Source organism: Caenorhabditis briggsae, assembly GCF_000004555.2.
Source record: "Caenorhabditis briggsae complete genome, chrI, whole genome shotgun sequence".
In the NCBI taxonomy this organism is placed as follows: domain Eukaryota; kingdom Metazoa; phylum Nematoda; class Chromadorea; order Rhabditida; family Rhabditidae; genus Caenorhabditis; species Caenorhabditis briggsae.
Window position 1 is genome coordinate 14,449,183 of NC_013489.2, and position 20,792 is coordinate 14,469,974.

At 36.7% G+C, this 20,792-nt stretch overlaps 4 protein-coding genes across 4 annotated transcripts; 1 reads left to right on the forward strand and 3 right to left on the reverse strand.

The window, feature by feature from the left end:
• Positions 1 to 201: 201 nt before the first annotated feature.
• On the reverse strand, positions 202 to 9,516 carry CBG08018 (the record flags this gene model as incomplete). Its single annotated transcript, XM_002646092.1, has 10 exons — positions 202 to 330; positions 826 to 1,342; positions 3,570 to 3,938; positions 4,124 to 4,182; positions 4,802 to 5,244; positions 6,549 to 6,722; positions 7,248 to 7,780; positions 8,621 to 8,992; positions 9,069 to 9,249; positions 9,417 to 9,516. 10 exons carry the CDS (start codon positions 9,514 to 9,516, stop codon positions 202 to 204), a joined length of 2,877 nt encoding a protein of 958 aa, XP_002646138.1.
• Positions 9,517 to 9,939: 423 nt separating this feature from the next.
• CBG08019 lies at positions 9,940 to 11,502 on the reverse strand (the record flags this gene model as incomplete). The annotated part of the gene is made up of 3 exons (XM_002646093.1): positions 9,940 to 10,669; positions 10,788 to 10,908; positions 11,319 to 11,502. The coding sequence occupies 3 exons, from the start codon at positions 11,500 to 11,502 to the stop codon at positions 9,940 to 9,942; spliced, it is 1,035 nt and encodes a 344-aa protein (XP_002646139.1).
• A 1,733-nt stretch (positions 11,503 to 13,235) lies between these two features.
• Positions 13,236 to 14,167, forward strand: CBG08020 (the record flags this gene model as incomplete). The annotated part of the gene is made up of 3 exons (XM_002646094.1): positions 13,236 to 13,303; positions 13,351 to 13,715; positions 13,764 to 14,167. The coding sequence occupies 3 exons, from the start codon at positions 13,236 to 13,238 to the stop codon at positions 14,165 to 14,167; spliced, it is 837 nt and encodes a 278-aa protein (XP_002646140.1).
• Positions 14,168 to 14,654: 487 nt separating this feature from the next.
• CBG08021 lies at positions 14,655 to 15,884 on the reverse strand (the record flags this gene model as incomplete). Its single annotated transcript, XM_002646095.2, has 4 exons — positions 14,655 to 14,770; positions 15,179 to 15,365; positions 15,418 to 15,530; positions 15,728 to 15,884. The coding sequence occupies 4 exons, from the start codon at positions 15,882 to 15,884 to the stop codon at positions 14,655 to 14,657; spliced, it is 573 nt and encodes a 190-aa protein (XP_002646141.2).
• Between the last annotated feature and the right edge of the window lie 4,908 nt (positions 15,885 to 20,792).

The following is a 20,792-nucleotide window of genomic DNA, read 5'->3' on the forward strand; positions in this document are numbered from 1 at the left end:
ACCCATTTGTGATATTTTTTAGATAAAAAATACAATAATTTTTAATGGAAAAAGGTCTTTTTGAGATAAAAGGAAAGCAAAATCGGAATAAATAGACGAGAACCCGCAAAAATCAATAATTTGAATAACATATTTAAGAAAAGAACAATTGAAAAATACAATAAAACTAGCTTAAAAATCGTTTTTTGGAGTTAAAAAGAATCAAATATGAAGTCCAAAATAGGTCGAAGACAGTGTAGTCAACATTCGACACGTTCTTCGCTTCATTTCCTCTCGAGATAGCACTGGTCCCACATTCTGATTGGCTGATAGCGAACTCGCCCCGGAATACTGAAAAAAAAACCTAATTAAAATAATGGAAAATGAGCTGAAAATGAACAAAATCGGTTGAAAATGATGAAGGATTTTACGGTGTTTTGAAGTTTTACTGAGGCTTTGAGAATTTTGTAGTTTGTAGTGTTTTAGCCTCAGTAAACACTGAAGTTTTTTTTTGCTGAGGTTTATGACATTTTGTAGTTTGTAGTCGTTAATCTTCAGTAAACGCACGCGCTGGTTTCCTGAGGCTTAGAATACAAACTACAGAATGTTCTGAGCCTCAGTAAAGCGTCACGCTATTTTACTGAGGCTAAGAAAACACGAAATGTCATACGCCTCAGTAAAAGCGCACACTGAAACATGACGGTTGTTTGAGGCTTAGCGACTACAAACTACAAAACTTTCTAAGCCTCAGTAAAACTTAAAACCCTCGTATCTCAATGAGTTTTCATCCGTTTTTGATGATTTTTGGCTCATTTTTCGTCAATGTTTCTCTATTTTCTCGCTTACCAATGTATTCAAACTCTTCGTCATCCGATTCGCCTGGTAGTTTTCACTCAACAACTCGACCGCCTGAATATCAATGATAAATTCCGCACAGTTGGCTCCAACGTCTCGCGTCTCGTTGTTCGCCAGCAATCTCATGGATTTTGTAAAACTTTTCGATTTTCCAGTTCGCAACCATTGACACGTCAGCAGGGACATTGTCAGGAAACCAGAATGGGCGGTACAAATGCGAAGGCGATGAAATATCTGCTCATCGTATAGTTTTTCTGGCGCTTTTTCCATCTTTTTTAGGTCATCCGGGCGGTCTGGAGGAATGAAATTAATTCTAAAAAGTGGATCTTGAACTGCAAAGTATTCCATATATTTCTGCGCGGCTCCTTGATAATCTTTTTCGATGTACAGAAAATCCGCGTAGGTTCTTAGAGTGTCTTCGTCGGTTTTCGAGATGGAATACGCTTTTTCAATTATCATTCGGAGGAATTGATGAACGTCGTCGAGATTCGGAATGTCCGTGTTTGTGCTGGAAATATTGAAATTATTGGAAAATTTGTAGTTTGTAGTTTCAAAAACACCCGAAAAAGCAAGAAAATTGGGCTAAAAATCGTTAAAATCAGTCGAAAATAAGGCATTCCAATTTTTCCTGACTAGGGAAGGTTGTAATCGGGGGGTGGAACTTCGGTATGAGACCTATATCATTCGAAAGCTGAGAATGAGACATTTTCAAACATGTATTCAGATTTTCGTGAGGAGCTACCAGTTTCGAGAAAATCAAGTTTCAAATTTGGCTCAAAATTGACTCTTAAGGGCTCCGCGCCTCCCCTCTTTCTTATATAGATTGGGGGAATGGAAAGAACCAGACAGCAGTAGTGTAGTGGCGAGGAGGGATGAAGAGTATCCAACCGGTTGTAGGTTCGATTCCTCTTCCCGTTATTGTTTTTTGATTTTATTTTTGGTTTTTGTGGCGATCTTCAAAATGCTATGAACGCATTTTTTTCGAAGAAAAATTTTAATTGGATACTTATTTTTTACTTTTTCACAAGTTTTGAAAAGTACGTACTCCATAGCTTTTGCAAATTTCTTGAAGCAACGCTACAAATCTTTTTTCAGTTCTTTATTTCAAAATCCACAAGATTTGTTCGTTATTGGGGTTGTGCAGTGATAAATCAATGATACATAATGTGAATCTATGCTTTTCTCAAGTTTTGAGTACTACTGGTTGATTATCGAAGAAATATGGATTGTAGGATAATCGAAAAAACATTAAAAGCTCTCGATTCCGAAAAGGATAGAGCTTCCAATTATTGCTAAAAGACTCATTTTATAGTTTCTGTCTGTTTAGAATTCGTTTTAGCACATTTGAAAATTTTTCGAAAAATAGTTTGAAAGGGGGCACCCCATGGATATTTTTCGTAAAATTTGCTTTTCTGTAAAATTGAGAAAACTTTGCCAGATCGTAGAGGAACATTTGAAATTGTAATTACAATCAAAAAACTTCCAAAATCTTTCACCAATCATCGAATGTCTTTCTCTCAAAAATCAAAATGTAGTTTGAAAAATGCTTCAAAAAAAGTTTTTCAAAGCATATAACATAAGTATTCCATAAGTTTTGAATAAAAGAAAATGATGCCATAAAGTTTTCAAGTTTTTTTCAAAAAAATATTTTTCGCAAAAAAAATCACCCTTTGCATTTGCAATTTCTCAGATTTCGAACCTGATTTTCTCGAAACTGGTAGCTCCTCAGCAAAATCAGAATACATATTTGAAAATGTCTCATTCTCAGCTTTCGAATGATATAGGTCTCATACCGAAGTTCCACCCCCCGATTACAACCTTCCCTAGTTAGACTACAAACTACAAAACTCCTAAGCCTCAGAAAACTTAAAAACGTTGTAAATCAGCTCATTTTTGACATTTTCAGCCAGTTTTCTTTGTGAATTGTAAGCTTATCAATTTTTGTAGTTTGTAGTCTCTATCGATATTTGAGGTTTTTAAAGCTACAATTTTCTGAAAAAGCTGAAATTTTCAAGTATTTCAAGCCAAAAATCGGTTGAAAATGTTGAAAATGTGCTGATTTACAGCGTGTTAATTTTTTACTGAGGCTTATAAAATTTTGTAGTTTGTAGTCGCCTAGCCTCAGGAAAAGTGCCACGTGCTTCTGACTGGTTGAGGTTTACTTAGGCTACGTGACAACAAACTACAAAAGTTTCTAAGCCTCAGGAAACCGCGTGGTAATATTTACTGAGGCTTAGACTACAAACTACAAAAATTTCTAAGCCTCAGTGAAACTGGAAAACGCTTATTTTCGACAATTTTAACGGTTTTTTGGCTTGCAAAACTTTAAATTTTCAGGCTTTTCGGTAAAATTGTAGTTTGTAGTCTAAAAGCATTAAAATTTTTTTTGGAAATTCGAGACCGAAACAGTGAAAGTCATTCGAAAATCAAGCGATTTGAAGTTGTTTCATCAGTAAACGCCGGCCAGTTTTACTGAGGCTTAGACTACAAACTACAAAACTCCTAAGCCTCAGAAAACTTAAAAACGTTGTAAATCAGCTCATTTTTGTCATTTTCAGCCAGTTTTCTTTGTGAATTGTAAGCTGTCCTGTAGACTACAAACTACAAAAACTATTATTTAGTTTTGAGCTGATTTTAATGAACTTTTCGCAGTTATTTTGGAAATTCGGTCCAAAAAATGGGTCCAGGGCTCAAATTTAGAAGGGATTTCAACATCTAGGCTCTAAATTTCTCACATCGTTTCATTGGAATACAAATGAACCAGTTTCGCATGAATTTTCAAGTGCGATTGCTTCTTTGCCAGCATATTTCGATTATGTAGAAACACAAAATACGCCAGAATGAAGTCCAGAAGATTCTTCTGCTTCACCAACGACATCATATGATACTGTAGTACTAGCTGACTTCTGAATGCCAACATCTTTTTCTCTGCGTCGTGCTCTCTCCGCATGCCGCCACGTGGCGGTTGTGCTCCGACGATGACCGGTGTCAGAGATCTCAAAAATCCATCGGCACACTTTTTGGCGACTGATTCGTCGGTCGCCGGGATGAAAGCACCAAACATTCGGGCGATTGGAATACATTTGAAGATGTCTATCGGAATTCTGGAATAATCTTTTCCTTTTGAATTTTTGATAGAAAAATTCCAAAATTTCGAAAATTTTCAGCTAAATTAAAAAAAATCACGAATTCTTGAATTTTTCCTGATATTTTAAAATTCTAGAACAACAAATTTTCAATTTTTAAATAAAGTATTTTTTTCAGCTAAATTTTCAGCAAAAAAACTCACTGTCCTCCCTTATCAAAGACGATTTGATGGTCTCCAAGATTGAGCATCAACGAAATACACTGAAAAAATATTGATAATATTACAGAAAAAATCCGAAAAATCGCTAAAAATGAGCTAAAAATCATCAAAATATTTTTAAATAAAAATTTTTTTTTTTTTTTTTTAAATCAAAAAAAAAATTTTACTGAGGCTTAGAAAATTTTGTAGTTTGTAGTTTCTAAGCCTCAGTAAAGCTCAAATCAACTTTACAGGCTTAGCATCACTTGTAGTTTATATTTAGCCTTAGTAAATCTTATTGTCAGTGTAGATTTTACTGAGGCTTACACTACAAACTACAAAAATTTCTAAGCCTCAGTAAAATCCATTTTCAACACAGGAAAAATCTCTGAAAAATCATCAAAATCGATTTTACTGAGGCTTAGAACTTTTTGTAGTTTGTAGTCTCTAAGCCTCAGTAAAAGTGTCACCAGTTCAACTGAGGCCAAGCGACTCCAAACTATAACTTTTCCTAAGCCTCAGTAAACGCACGCGCAAGTTTCCTGAGGCTTAGACTACAAACTACAAAACTTCCTAAGCCTCAGTAAAAACGAAAACCCCCGTAACTTGGCCAATTTTCATCGGATTTTCATGATTTTTGGCTCAAAATTCGTCAATTTTAAGCCCAAATCCCTTACTAACCTGATTGTACATTTTTGCACTATTCTCATTGACTCGAATAAGCTTTTGATCGAAAATCAACGCCGAATCCGCGTTTGTCACATCCCAATGTGCAATTTTCCATGGCATATGCGCGTTGGAAATCAACGATTTCACGTAAACCGATTCAAATGCCAAATCTACACCCATATCTTGCCCCAAATCGGGGTTGTAGCTACTCAAAGTCTCCAGATATCCCCGAAAATTATGCATTCGTGATAATTGATATAATTTTGATAAGAAGAGTCTTGTAATCGTGTATATCGGAGTGTTGGCTCGTTTCTCAAGTGTATCCAGTAGAAATTCGGAAACTGGCATTTTTAGAGGGAACCAGAATGGACCAAGTTCCACTAGTGCCATTTTCAGGATGTGCACATCGAATTCGGTCATCAGAGCCCAGAATGGATCATTGCCACGGAGACTGTCTGAAAAGAAGTCGAATTTTAAGATTTTTGTATGAAAATTAATCTTAAAATCAGTGAAAAACTTGTAAAAAGTAAATTTCCCTTTGAAATTTGCGATTTTCTCCGAATTCCTGACTATTACTCACAAAATAAACATGTTCTTTATATTCAGAATATTCAAAATAGTCGAAAAAGTTTTTGGAAATTCGAATTTCGAGCGATTTTCAAAAAAAATTAAGACTCTCCCGGGAAGGGCTCTACTCCTCCTCCTCCCTCTGCCGACCACTTACGCTGCGTCTCTCCTCTCCGCACACTCTTTCACCCGGTCGCCCACACTAAAGTATAGTGGCGCGCGGAACCCGTGAGATGTCGGCCGCATAAAAACACTAGGCTATAAGAGCGCGCGCCTCCCCACTCTCTATTCCGAGGTTGGCCGGAAGAAGACGGTTGGGAGAGACACAAAGGCCTTAAACTATGGCCTAAACACTCCCGGGAAGGTCTGAGAGAAGGCTTGAAATAAGAGATCTAGGAGATCTTTCAGTTTCCTTATAGAGAAGAGGCTGTAGAAGAAGAGTTTCCCCTGTTCGGGTTTGGAAACGGCCTCAGCCAGCAATCCAATAAGTACTGAGTGCGATCGTCATACCAACACAATTCAGACTAGTCTTCGGCCAACCTTTTGGGCCCCTCGCTTTTTTTTGAGGTTTGAAAGGGACCAGTTTTAGGAGCTACAGGCTAATTTTACAAGCGAAAAATGAGCCAAATCGAGATTTTACGGTCTATTAAAGGGCGAGAAATTGTTGTTTTCGACATTTTTGAATAATCGTGAGCAATTTTAGACCATTTTTGGATCATTTCAGACCATTTTAGACCATTGTTGGATTATTTTAGACCATTTTGGATCGTTTTAGACTATTTCTGGATTATTTTAGACCATTTTCTGATCATTTTTGGGTCATTTCAGACCATTTTCGGATCATTTTTAGACCATTGTGGTCTTATTTAGTCCATTTCGGGTCATTTTTGACCATTTTCTAATCATTTTTGAATTATTTTTAGACCATTTTTGGACCATTTTGTTATATTTTAGATCCCTAATTGCATTAAAATGTGTGGAAAAATATTTAGATCAACTATTTAACTAGAATTTTTGGTATTTTAACTAGAATTTTTTGGAATTTCAACTAGAATTTTTGATATTCTAGCTAGAATTTTTGGTATTCTAACTAGAATTCTTGGTATTTTAACAAAAATTTTTAATATTTTAACTAGAATTTTCGGCCCTTTTCGCTCCTAAATGAGCTGATTTTCGCTTTTTTATTACTAACTACTAATCTGCTCCGTGCTGGGTGGTCTCTCCAGATTCTGATGTTGTGACGGCGTCACAAATTGTCTCAATCCCTTTACATCCACCTCATTGGCCGCTAATATATCCCTTAGATCCGGAATCGTCGCACAGAGGAATTGAAGTTGAGCTCGGATTCGTTGCAGGCGTCGTTTGTCTGAAAATATTAGATGTTTTGGTGTTTTAAGGCTATTATAGGTCTATTTTATCTTATTTTTCTGAATTTTGGTTATTTTTTCCTGAATTTTGGTTATACTTTTTCGGAATTTTGCCTGTTTTTTTTTGGGATTTTTTGTCATTTTTTTTTCTGAATTTCGGCCTTTTTTCTGAATTTCGATTATTTTTTTCCGGATTTAGGTCTTTTTTTCTAAATTCTGGCTAATTTTTTAAAAATTTTGTCAAATTTTTCCCGAATTTCGCCTTTTTTTTTGAATTTTGGCTAATTTTTTCTGAATTTTACCTTTTTTTTGGGATTTTTTGTCATTTTTTTCTGAATTTCGGCTAATTTTTCTCAGAATTCTGTCAAAATTTTCCTGAACTTTGACCAATTTTTTTTTAAATTTAAACTATTTTTCTCTGAATTTTGGATATTTTTTCTAAATTTTGGTTGTTTTTTTCCGGAAATTTGACTCATTTTTTCAGATTTTTTCCGATTTTTCATATTATTTTGAGCCTTATTTACCTCGAATTCCCTCCAATTTCTTTTTCAGCACCTTCGAGAATCTCTCCACCTCTGCAGTTGTCTTAATAGCATCCCTAATACATTCCGGATGATTTTCAGCCACCGAACACGCCGCATTTTCAGCCTTATAAACACTTTGAAGCTGTCCAGACGTCTCCTGAACGCCACGTTGTCTCCAGACCTCACTTTTTCGATTTTCCTCATCATTCAAAGCGTTTAGATCAAAAATATATGGTTTTATGGCTCCAGAAGTTGAGTAATCCGTCCCTTTAACATTTAGAATCGCACAGTAAGCTCTGAAGACGTCCTCATCGATTGCCACCATTGGATGTGCGGTTTTTGGTTTTGTGACCCTTGATAGAATCTTTTTTGCCTCTAGAAGCTCTCCATTTGTATAATGAACGACTACTAATTCGCTGAGACACTTGTTTGCCACGTCGGCAGCCGGAAGAATCACTTTTTCGGCTTCAAAATCCGCGGAGGGATTCTCGATGAGCACATTGCGATCGCCAAGGAATGCTGCTGTCATTGCTCTAAAAAATATTCTAGTTTGTAGTTAAATTTGTAGTTTGTAGTTCTTTAAAGAATCAGGAAAAAATGAAATTTTTGAGCTAAAAATCGTAGAAAATCAGACGATTCAAAGTTTTTCCTGAGGCTTATCAATTTTTGTAGTTTGTAGTCTAAGCCTCAGTAAAAGTACTTCGTGCGTCTGAGTGATTGAGGTTTACTGAGGCTAAGTGACCACAAACTAAAATAGTTTCTAAGTATCAGTGAAAAACGCAGTAAACTTTACTGAGGCTTAGACTAAAAACTACAAAATTTTTCTAAGCCTCAGTAAAACTTTAAAAACGCTGTAAATCAGCGAACTTTCGACATTCCCAGTCGGTTTTCGGCTGGAATTACTTAGAATTTTCGGTTTTTTTTCTGAAATTGTGTAGTTTGTAGTCTGAAAAAATAAAAAAAGGAACTTAAAATCGTGAAAATTAGGCGACCTAAAGTTTTTCCTGAGGCTTACGAATTTTCGTAGTTTGTAGTCTAAGCCTCAGTAAGAACAAACGCTAGTTTCCTGGGGCTTAGAAACTACAAACTACAAAAATTCCTAAGCCTCAGTAAATCCTAAAAACGCTGTAAATCAGCTGATTTTCGTCATTTTCAGGCGATTTTTTCTTAAAATGCTTGAAACTTTTAGATTTTTCTGAAACTTTATAGTTTGTAGTCTGAAAAAATCTGATAAAAGGAAAAAAATGATCTTAAAATTGTGAAAATGAGCCTAAGCCGGTTTTTGATGAACTTTTCGCTGCTTTTTTGCATTTTCAAAGTATTTCAGGTGAATTTTCAATGTGTTTTCAAGTCAATTCGTGCAGATTACATACTTCGGTGCCAACTCGACAAACGGCTTCAAAAAGCACTGTATTCCCGGAGCCACAATGTCACGTGGCACTTCAGACAGCTCCGTTATGAATGCCTTGGCTTTCATAATATGATCTTTTAGCTCTAGAATCGTTCTTTGTGTCTTTTCATGTTTCACAGACGCCGGATCGAGGGGCATAATTTGTCCATTGCTCAGCGTTGTGGCAATTGTGGCTCTCGGCGCCGGTGGATCCAGACGGTTCCGGCGATCAATCGATAACACAAATCGATAGAAGAGCCAGTTGCCAAAAGTGGCATCCAGATTTTTTTCATTGTAGATACGGTAGAAATTGTCGGCCAGGACTCGCAGTGTGAGCAGTTCATTTCGATGGATACTGTAGAAAAAACTTTTTTGCAAAAAAAAAATTTTGTAGCCAGACTACAAAGACTACAAACTACACTGTTTCTCACTTGTCAATCACAAATTCTATATCGAAATCCAACGCGGCAAAAGTGGCCATTGCACAGAGTTTCATGCTGGCCGATTTTCTCTCGAAAAGCATTAGCTCTTCCACGGCCAGCTTTCCCCGCTCTTTTTCTCGTTCGGCCAGGAGTCCTTTGTCTGTGAACTGCATACATAGTTTGGGAAGTTCTGGAAGAAATTTGAATTTTTTGATTTTTCAAAATTTTTCAAAAAAATTTTTTTTTGAGTTTTTTGAGCTCTAAAAATTTATTTTAGGCATGTAAATCGTTTTTATATAGCTTCTTAAACCTTTTAAAATTTTTTTTTCGAAAAACTTTTAAAAAACCTCCACTAACGTTTCTTCTTCTCCGGGTCTAGAATCGCTTTTGACACAACTGTAGGATCCACGAAAAGCTCAAACCATGATAATTCACCGTTTGTGTCAGGGTTATCCATCTGAAATTCCAGTTTTTTCGTAAAATTCGAGCTGAAAAATACAGAAATTCGAAGAATTCCTCTTGTCCTCGAGGAGTACACGGCCGCGGTGGCCTAGGATGCGACAAAACTCGGCCAGGGAAAAAAAAAGTTCGTCGGAAAAGGAAATAATTTCTGACCTGTTTTCCGTTGTTTTTCTTGGAATTCTAGGGATTGTCTTGGAAAAATAACATTTTAAAATCACAGAGATCTAATATTTAGTCTTTTAAAACAATCGGATTTATTAGCAAAGGGCAAAAAAGCGGGAAAAATGCGTAGATTTTTGAAAAAAATACATGAAAAAACATATGGCTCGAATAAAGCTAGGCGAATGATCGGAAGTGAAGAATCGATGGATTTTGATTTTTTTTGAGTCAAAAATTAGTTCAAAAAAGAAAAAATTAATTAACATTCATTCGATTGACTGGTAATCGCCGAGAATCCACCTCCATTCTGCGTCTCTTGCATCTTTTTCGTCATTTTCATCACATTCAGCGTTGGGAAATATCCGAGCCCTTGCAAAAACAGCATCATACTCTCCGTAACAGCATCCGGGCGGTCATCCAGCACCAATCCACACGAATCCGATATTTTGATCCAGTCAGCGTGGGCGGGGTCTAGTTTAGTGTTCACCTCGACGGTATCCTCCACGTGGGCACTTCCAGCACCAACTAGCTGGAGAACTGGAACTTTGAGTTGAACACCAGTGGTACCATCCCGGGAGATAGGAAGGGGGGATCTTTGAATATAGGATTCAATGAAGGCCGCCAAGCTGTTCGGATTCGGAAGGTGTTGGAAGAAGACGCGATACTGACGAACAATATCCGGACTGCATCTGTCATAATTCCTTCCAAAATGGTGCCACATCAAGTAGTCCACAGTAAACTTTGTCATGCCCACTTTTCGCAAATACGACGCATTCCACTTTTCGTATCCCCACTCGACCCATCCCGACTTTCCAGAACAGCAATTGACAAGGATCAGGGCGATGACACGATTCTGATTTTGAGCCGCGTATCTGAGAAGGACGTTGGCACCGACGCCGACACCGAATCCAATGAATTGGTTGATTTTGAAGTGGTCCGCCACGTTTTCAATGGTCTTCGCAACACCGTCCATCGTTGGGTATTGATAGCTGAAAAATTGTAGTTTGTAGTCTAGAATATGAGCTTTGGAGTTACGAATTTGTTGTTTGTAGTCTAGTTTTCCAAATTTTTTAAATTCTAAATGTTGTAGTTTGTAGCCATGCTTACTTTTCTGGAAGTGGCTGAGCATCCATCTCCTGACCGGGTGCATTGATATTGTAGATGCAGAATTTGTCGGCGAACTCGGCGATCGACACGAATTGGAAGAAGTTTTGGAAGTTGCTCTCCGCTGAAAATTTGAATGTTGTGGTTTTACTGAGGCTAAGCGGGTACAAACTACAAAATACGAAAAATTCGGGGAACTTTGAGCCAAAAAATCATGAAAAACGGATGAAAATGAAGCGAGTTACGACGCTTTGAATTTTTACTGAGGCTTAGAGAATCGTCTAGTTTGTAGTCTAAGCCTCAGGAAAGCCGAAAAATGTTTTACTGCGGCTAAAAGGCTACGAACTACCCAACTTCAGAAGCCTCAGTAAACCGCGCCCTAAGCTTTACTGAGGCTTGGACTACAAACTACAAAAATTCATAAGCCTCAGTGAAACTTCAAACCACGGTAAAATCCTTCATTCTCAACCAATTTTTATGATTTTTGGCTCAAAATTCTTCAATTTTCCTGCTTCTCTAGTATTTTCTACTCACAATCAAGTCCCAAATCGTGGAAAGTGATCATTGGGACCTTTTTGGGATCCTTACGATCACCATAAATCGACACTTTGACTTGCCCGAATGCCGTATTCACTTTTTCCTCGGCAAAATTATTCGCGGCCTCCTCCATCAGCGGTTGCATGTCGCGAGTGAACGAGTGCATTTCTATCGACGCCATTTCTGGAAATATTGAGCATTTCTAGGAGAAAATTTGAATTCTGGGGGCTCAGATGGACTAGAAAAAACGATAAAATGAGTGAAAAACAGGAAAAAGGAGTAAAATCTAGGAAAAATGTCGAATTTCTCAGGTTAAAATGAGCAGAAAACCTATTTTTAGAGAGTTTTGGGAATAAAACTCAATGAAAATATCGAAAAATCGGAACAAAAATGTTTTGAAAACTTGATGAATCATTTAAAAATCAAAAAAAAACGACGGTTGAAAGTTTTCCTGAGGCTTAGAATCTTTTGTAGTTTGTAGTCTAAACAAAACTACAAATCTCTGAAAAAACTTGAAATTTCAAGCATTTATAGCTAAAAACCGGCTGAAAATTCGCTGATTCACAGCGTTTTCGTCTTACTGAGGCTTAGGAATTTTTGTAGTTTGTAGTCAAAGCCTCAGTAAACTAGCACGTGGTTATTGAGGCTAACTGACTACAAACTAGAGACAGTCGTTAGCCTCGGTGAAAGCTTCCCATAGTTTACTGAGGCTTAGACCACAAACTACAAACTTTTCTAAGCCTCAGTAAAAACTCGAAACGTGGCTTTTCGGGCGTTTTTAAAGCGGCTCAAGACCCAAAAACACGTGGTTTTTGAAATTCTCGAAATTTCAAAATCCACACGGAATCGTACAGTTTTTGCATCAACATAGAGGGGGAAAAGAGGTGAAAGTAAAACGGTAAAACATATGATCGGTGAGGAAAGAGGGAGCTAGAGAGTATCGAAACCAGGAGAGATGCAGAGAGAAAGTCTCGCCAGGCTGGTCAGACGACCAGTGAGAGAACGAAAAGTCTATTGATTCTGGGCGCTTCTGCCAGCAACCAAGCTGCCTTCTCCTCTCTTTTGTTGACCCAGGAAATATTCGAAATGGAAAGAGAGAAATAGAGAAAAAAGAGGAAAAAGGAGAGAGAAACTTGAGAGATAGAGAAATTTGAGCTTGTTCGCGAGAGGGAAATGAAATTTGAAGAACTTCTTTATCTATTTAGAGTGCTACTCTTGGCTGGAAATAGAGAACAATGGCTGAAAAAAGGGAAATCGGCTGGAAAAAAATCCAAAAATTCGCTGAAAATTTATCAGAAATACGCTGCGTTTCTCAGTTTCACACAGTGTCTAGTTCAGGTGCCATGGAGCGCACTTGCATTATCAACGTTTTTTTTCAATTTTTCCAGACTTTTCAGATTTTTAGAGCTTCAAAATGACTTTTCGACTGAAAATCTCGGAATTTTGCTGATTTTAATGAATGATCCTAAATTTTAGCTACGTTTTAAAACCGTTCTAAACCGTAAAAGTTTGAAAAATGAGCGAGAAAACTCAATTTTTAGAAAAATTTGGATGAAAATTTTTTTCCAGATTTTTCAGATGTTCGAAGTTGACTTTCGAGTCGGATTCTGGTCTTGACAAAATATTTAAAAATTTAGCAATATTTTAAAATAACCCGAAAATTCGAAAAATAAAGCAAAAAAATCTTGATTTTCATGAAAAACGAAAAAGATGATTTTTTGCTTAAAACCAAAAATAGCTAGTTTTCGCTTTTAAACCAGGGTTAGCATAATATTCTAAAAGTAATAAAACTAATAAAGTCCCCAAATAGGCCTAACATTTCCTTATCAAGGTCTTTCTTTCCTTATCAGTGCATTTTATTGACCAATCACCTTCAAAACCAATCGATTCTTCCTTCAGAAAATTCTGCGTAGAATGGCTGCTACTTTGGTCTCTAAAAACCAAAGCTTCCAGGGAAAACAGTATGTCTATAAGCATGCAAGGTAAAAAATCCGAAAAATTTAAAAATTTAAATTTTTCAAAATTCCAGTCCAACAACCCAATGTGGTATGACATTCGGTGTCTATATCCCAGACCATGAGCCAGATGAGAAGCTCCCAACCCTCTTCTATCTCTCCGGCCTAACCTGTACCCATGCCAATTTTATGGAGAAATCCGGCTTCCAACAATACGCTTCTAAACACAAAATCATCGTTGTCCATCCCGATACATCGCCACGTGGCTTCGATATTGAAGGCGATTCGGATAGTTGGGATTTTGGAAAAGGGGCGGGATTCTATGTGAACGCTACTGTGGAAAAATGGGCGAAGAATTATAGAATGTACGATTATATTGTGAAGGAATTGCTGGAAGAAGTGGCTCCAAGTGTGGCTCCGATTGATTTGGGAAGAGTTGGTAGGTGTAGTTTGTAGTTATTGTAGTTTATACTTTTCTATTTTCCAGGAATCTTCGGCCACTCAATGGGCGGTCATGGTGCTCTCACAATCGGACTGAGAAATCCCGGAAAATTCAAATCCATTTCTGCATTTGCCCCAATTTGCAACCCAATCACCGTTCCATGGGGACAGAAAGCCCTTACCGGCTACCTGGGACCAGATCAAACCACGTGGCAGCCCTACGACGCTTCAGAAATCCTGAAGACGTACCAAGGACCTCGTCGGGAGATCCTCGTCGATCAAGGAGCGTCGGACAACTTCTTGGAGCAACTGAAGCCAGAAACTTTGAAGCCAACGGAGCATGCTGGCGTCGTGCTGAGAATCCAACCGGAATTTGATCATTCTTACTACTTTATTGCCAGTTTCATGGGAGACCACTTTGAGCATCATGCCAGAATTTTGAAGGCTTGAATTTTCCGAATTTTCCTTCAAATTCCCTATTTTCACCATATTTTTCTTGTTAAATATTGTAAAAATTCCAGATTTTTTTCTTTTTTTTCTGTTGTTTCAATTTTTGTAATTTATATAAAAGCAGCCACATTTGACTACAGTCTAGCCAACTTTGGTTGATAAGGGGAAATCGGAAACATGTGGTCATTAGGAAATTATTTATTTTCTTTTCCTGTTTTTTCCCTTTTTTAGGTCAAACAATTTTTATTTTTTGGCAAAAATGCTTATTATACACGTAGAAGCGTCAGTCACAAAAATCAAATTGAGGTTATTTACAGCTGAAAATGCTTAAAAATCGATAAAAATTAACTAGAAAAATTCGAAAAACCGGAGAAAAACACAAATTTTGAGGTTTTTTAGAGAAAAAAGGCAAATTTCGTAAAAAAAAGAAAGAGAGAACGGAGCAAGAAGAGAGCACTGGCAGAGAGAAAAAAAGAAAAAAATACGACTAATTAGGCCTTAATTGGTGATTTAAGACGAGATGATCGGCGCCACGTATCGGAAGCGGGTGACGGCGATAGAAAGAGATCGCAGAGTTTATCGATCGGAATAGAGGTCCCTCGCCTGAAAATTCTATTATTTGAAACTAGTAAAATCAGAAAATCCAGAAAAAATGCGAGCTAAAAATCGTCAAAAACGGTTGAAAATGAGCCGAGTTATGGCGATTTGAAGTTTTTACTGAGGCTTAGGAGTTTTTGTAGTTTGTAGTGTCTAAGCCTCAGTGAATCAGGGGAGGCTTTAGCCGTTCAAAGGTTTTTACTGAGGCTAAAGTTTGTTTGTGGTTTGTAGGCGCGTGGCCTCAGTAAACACGGTTATAGTTTTACTGAGGCTAAGCGGCTACAAACTACAAAAGGCTTCTAAGTCTCAGTAAAAACTTCAAATCCCTGTAACTCGGCTCATTCTCAACCGTTTTTCATGATTTTTGGTTCAAAATTCGTTATTTTTCGCGATATTTTCGAAAATCCAACTTACCAATGACCCATTTCTCCCCATTCCACTCAATTTTAATATGTACCACTCCTTTGGTAGCTCTCAGTGATAGTGCGGCACTTCCCTCGCCACGTGATCGCAGAAGAAAATCCCCAAGATTTCGATGTTCCAGCCGTTTTTCAGCTTCCACTCGATTCATATTCGGTTCCATGTGAATTTCCGAATCGCTCTGAAATTTTCAAGTTTACCTCCAATGCAATTTCGCTCTACTGAACACTTACAGGTCTTCTCCGTTTACTCTCATCTCTCTGTTTCCGTCTGGCGTCAACAGCCGAATTCCCGATTTGTACGAGTTGATTGACGAACGAAGAGCTTGAGCACATTGACGGTGAGCCTGGAAATTTGAAATTTGAAATTTTGGTTTGGCGGGAATTTGAATTTTTGAATATTTCAAATTCGGATTTTTTGGGGTTTTTTGAAATTCATAGGGTTAACCTAGGTAATTGACTGGAGGTAATTAAATATAGAAGTAATTATAATTTTTAAAAAGTATAGTTTGTAGTTTTTGTAGTATTTGTAGTCTCTGCTTACCGTGTGGAGAGACTTTAGCATCTCCTGTCGCTGTTGTCGACAGCCGCACGTCGGCTGTGGAGAATCTGACAGAATTGGGGCGGGCCAAAAACTCCCAAGGAGTATCGTAGTGGTCTTCGGAACCGAAATCAGCTGAATTGGCCATCGTCATCATCATCTTGTGTCTCTAATTGGGCATGCTGGAAATTTTAAATTTTGAGAAAAAATTTTTTTTGAAAAAACTTTTTTTGAACGGGACAAAGTTTAAACTTAAGTTTTAAGACAGTTAAAAATAAAAAGTAACTTAAATTACAGTAATTTGAGATTCCAAAAAAACATACAATTACCATAAAACCTGTAGGAGCCTAGAAGCCCCTCTAACTTTTGACTTTGAGCCAATTTATCTCGGTTCCTTTCAAAGTTATCAAAAAGTTGTCAACTGAGAAAATGTTTATCATAATATCACAAACATTTTATCAGTTGACACAATTTTGATATCTCTTATAGGAGTCGAAATAATTAAGCTCAAACTTGACAGCGAGGGGTTTTAAATACGGTTAAAAAATATATTTTTTTTGTAATATATTTTTTTCAAAAAATATTTTTGATTCTAAAAATTGATTACTAGGTTTTCTATTCCAAAAAATCCAATTTTCCCATCAAAAACTCTGCATTCTCTGCTCAAAAACCAAGAAATCAGAGTCCAGAATGTAACCTGATACTCTCGAAGGAGGGAGGCTGTAGAAAATGGAATGAATAGGAAAAGAAGGAAAAAGGAGAGAGACCAGTAATTTGAGTGTATGGATGTTTAAATACTACTACTTCTACTGTCTATTCCCTTCTCATTCTTAATGGTCTTCTTATTCTTCACAGTGAAAATGACCAGTTTTAGTTTCAAGTGTTTTCCCAAATACCCCTCATTCGGTGAGAAAGGAACAGGTGTTCCTGGAAGGAACCTTTTTGGGACCCAAAAAATGGTAGAAAACGCTCAAAAATCTGAAGTTGTGAGTAACAAATTTAGATTTTTCGGGTCCGAAAACCTAGAAATTAAAATTTTGAAGTTTTCAATACTTCTAAACACCATAACACTCTAATAGAACGACCTCGCCCCTCTCCAAGCAGTGAACTTTAAGCCTATATATCTCAGTTCCTATAAAAGATACCAAAAAGAAGTTAACTGAAAAAATGTTGTCGTGAAATGAGCAGTATTTTATCAGTTAGTTTCTTTTTGATATCTTTTACAGGAACAGAGATATATAGGCTCAAAGTAATCGGACCTCCCGGGGGGAGAGAGGGAGGAGGAAGGGATCTGTCCCTTTGAGCCCATATATCTCGGTTGTTGTAAAAGATATCAAAAAGAGATCAATTAATAAAATGTTTTTAATATTTTGATTAACATTTTGTTAGTTGATCACTTTTTTATATCTTTCACAGGGACAGAGATATATTGGCTCAAAGTTGGAAACACTTTGAGTGGCCTATATTTTTTGTTTTGATGTCTGATATCAATGAGGGGGGAAAATTGAAAAATTGAAAATTGAGAGAAACTTCCACCTGATTTTTTCAATTTGTAACAATACAAGAGATTCAGAGAAAAATAGGAAACGAAAAAAAACATTTCAAAAATCAAGGACCAGGAAATTGAAAAAAAAATCCAGGAAAACTTGAATTTTGGAATCAATTTTTTTTTCAAGTCAATAAAAGTTGAGCTCTATTATCTCGATTCCTGTGAGAGATATCAAAAAGTTGTCAACTAATAAAATATTACTGATATTATGATAAACAATTATTCAGTTGACCCCTTTTTGATATCTTTCACAGGAATCGAGATATATGAGCTCAAAGTTACAGGTTCTACAGTATCCTAAAAACTTCAAATTCTAATTTTTTAATGATGTAAAAATCATTTCTATAATGTAAAAACCAACATAAATATTTTGTCCACACAAAAATCATCCCAAAAAGGGATTAAATTGTCACAAAATTTTGTCATTTTATGGTGTCCTCTCTCTCTCTCCCTCTAAAAGAGTCCCCAAAAGCGATAGAGTGTTAAGGAGGATGAGAGACGCAGACATAGATTAAATTGCGGTTTGAAACGACGTTAATTCGGTTTTCTGGGAGAAGAAGAAGCATTTCTCATCTCTCTATTTTGAGAAACACAGAGAAAGACAGAGAGATGCTCTCTCCCGGGGTGGTTGCTCAGTCAGTCTCCTAATGACAAAAGGATTGGTAGAAAGGAGAAGAAGAAAATTGAGAAGAAGAAGAAGAAGGAAAAATGATGGATTGGGGTTTTCTGGAGGAAGTGTGACAGGTTGTACACATAGCTTTATACCTAGCAGGGGCTTCGGAAGTTACCGATTTGGCGGAAATTGAAAAAATGGTTCATAATTTGAGCTAGCTTTGATACCCTACATAAGCAATTCAAAATATTTCAATTTGTTTGAAACTTTCAGCATATACTAAACAAAACAAGAGCTTCATTTTTGTAGTTGAACACTTTTTTGAAAAATGGGTCTTGAAGAGATATGCCACGTGAAAGAGGACATGTCTTGACTCGCGCCAACCCGTGGGAGGGAGCAGGCGCCAAAAGAGAGGGACGCTTCCAGGTGGCATATCTCTTCAGGGCTCAATCGTCAGAAAAAGTTGTCCACTATAAAAATAAAGATCTAGTTTTGTTTAGTACATACCAAAAATATTGATAAAAATTGGAAAAGTTGGAGCTGTTTTGTAGTAGCTCGAAAATTCGATTTTTCAGCTAAAATCGTGAAAAACACACATTTTCGATTGAAAAGTTACATATTTAGAATTTTTTTCAATCTGTCTGAAAATTCTGGAATACACTAATCAAGACTAGAGCTTCATTTTTGCAGTTGACAACTTTTTTGAAAAATAAGGTCCTGAGGAGATATGCCACGTGGAACCACACCCTTTTGGAGCCTGCTGCCTCGCTAGGGTGGGCGCGCCTCAAGGCATGTCCTCTTCCACGTGGCATATTTCCTCACGACCTGATTTTTCCAAAACGTTGTCAACTACACAAATGAAGCTCTAGTTTTGTTTGATATAACCTGAACTTTTCAAAAAAATTCGAAAAATGTGAGATAGTTTTGTAGAAGCTCAAAAAATGAAAAAATTTGAGGATCCAAAAATTGTTTTTGAAATTTCTTATTTTTCTGTGACAAACCCACAAAAATGGTCAAATAGTTTGTCAAATTTTCCTGTCGGCACCAATCCTTTTGTTCTTTTTCCTCGTTGTTTTTTTTTGATTCCCAAATTCCCTTGTTCGGGGGAAAATAAGAAAAGAGGAGGCTAAACGGAAAAATGCCTAATTCCAAAATTGAAGGGATTTTTCAAAAAAAAAAGAAACTATGCAAAAGTGCTCTACTGAAACTTTCCTCCAAATGCGCTCTATTGGATAAACCAGTTTTTGAGCTTCCTGAATCTGTTAGTTAGTCTTGAACTATGCAATTTTGCTCTATTGGACTTTCAAGGTTCCAGAAGGTCTAGTTTTGAAGGTGGGATTTCAAATTACCCCTGAACTTTTAAATGCGCTCTATTGGACATTTATAGCCTGGAAATCTATAAATCAAGATATTTTTAGATTCCAAAAAGTTACAAAGCTTCCTGCTAAAGAAGCTAAGAAAAAAAAAGAAAACGAGTTTTTTTTCTTTTGTCCTCTTTCTCCCAAACAGCCACACATGTGTTTGGGACAATTTTTATGAGCAAAAAGTGTCAGAAGGAAAGGGAAAGCCGAAAAAACGGGAGAAAAAAGAGACACTTTAGTAGTGGAACTATGCATTTGAAATTGGATTTTGAGTCTTCGAAAAAAAAAATTCGAAATGGGAAGGAAGCATTTTATTTTGGGACGTTTTTTTGGGGAGGGGGGGGGGATTAAGAATGTAGGGACCAGAGATTTTATATACAGATAGTGTATGTAATTAGAGAGTTGAAATCTTGAAAATTGCGATTAAAAAAAAAAAGTAAAAAACAATTTTTCTGGAAAGTTTTTCAACTTTGAGCCGAATTATCTCAATTTCTGTAGAAGATACTAAAAACTTGTTAACTGATAAAATATTTTTGATAAAATGATAAGCATTTCATCAATTGACAATTTTTTGATATCTCTTACAGGAACTGAGATAAATGAGCTCAAAGTTGGAAGATTGGTTGGACTTCTATTACAGGCTTCAAAAATGGATGGGTATTTCAAATTAGAATGAATCTCATTTAGAATTAGAAATTCTACTAATTCTAACTGCCAGAATAAGAATAAATGTCTCCATTTCACGTTATTTCGTGTCAATTGACAAGTGCCTCCTCCCTTTTCTTCCTCTTCTCATGGATTACGAAACAAGTCCCACCGGGGGAGAATAGAGAGAGAGAGAGTATGCAAATTAGAGAGACGGCAGAGAAATCGTATTGTGTTTGCTCACTTAACACTCTTGATATGATATGCCCAACCTCTGAGGAGCATGATCCTTGAACCAGAAACAAGTTGTCTTGGAACATATGTATGAGCAATCATGACCTAGAAATCTGGATTTCTTTGGAATTCAAAATCCTGGAAGATCCAGTGGAGGTGGGGCAATTCGTTTGAGAGATTTTCAAATTTTGTCATTTTTGAGCTTCTACAAAACTATGGCAAACTTTTTCGATTCTTCTGAAAATGTTAGAGTACATTAAACAAAAACAGGGCTTCTTTTTTGTAGTTGACAACTTTTTTGAAAAATTATGTCCTAGGGAGATATGCCACGTGGAAGCTGGCGCACCTACTGACACTGAAATCGACAGTAAGCGCAGCCGCGTTCTCAAGCGGCGTATCTCATATTTGAATAGTTCAAAATTTTTAGAATTTCTAGAATACACTAAACAAGACAAGAGCTCCATTTTTATAGTTAACAACTTTTTTTGAAAATCAAGTCCTAGGGAGATATGTCAACTTTCCCAAAATGAGTATATTTTTTGCAATTTCGGTCAAAAATGAATCTTTTTTTGCCTGTCTGAAAATCTAGTTCAAATTTTTTCGATTTATTTGAAATTCTCAAAATATACTAAACACGACTAGAGCTTCATTTTTGTAGTTGCCAAC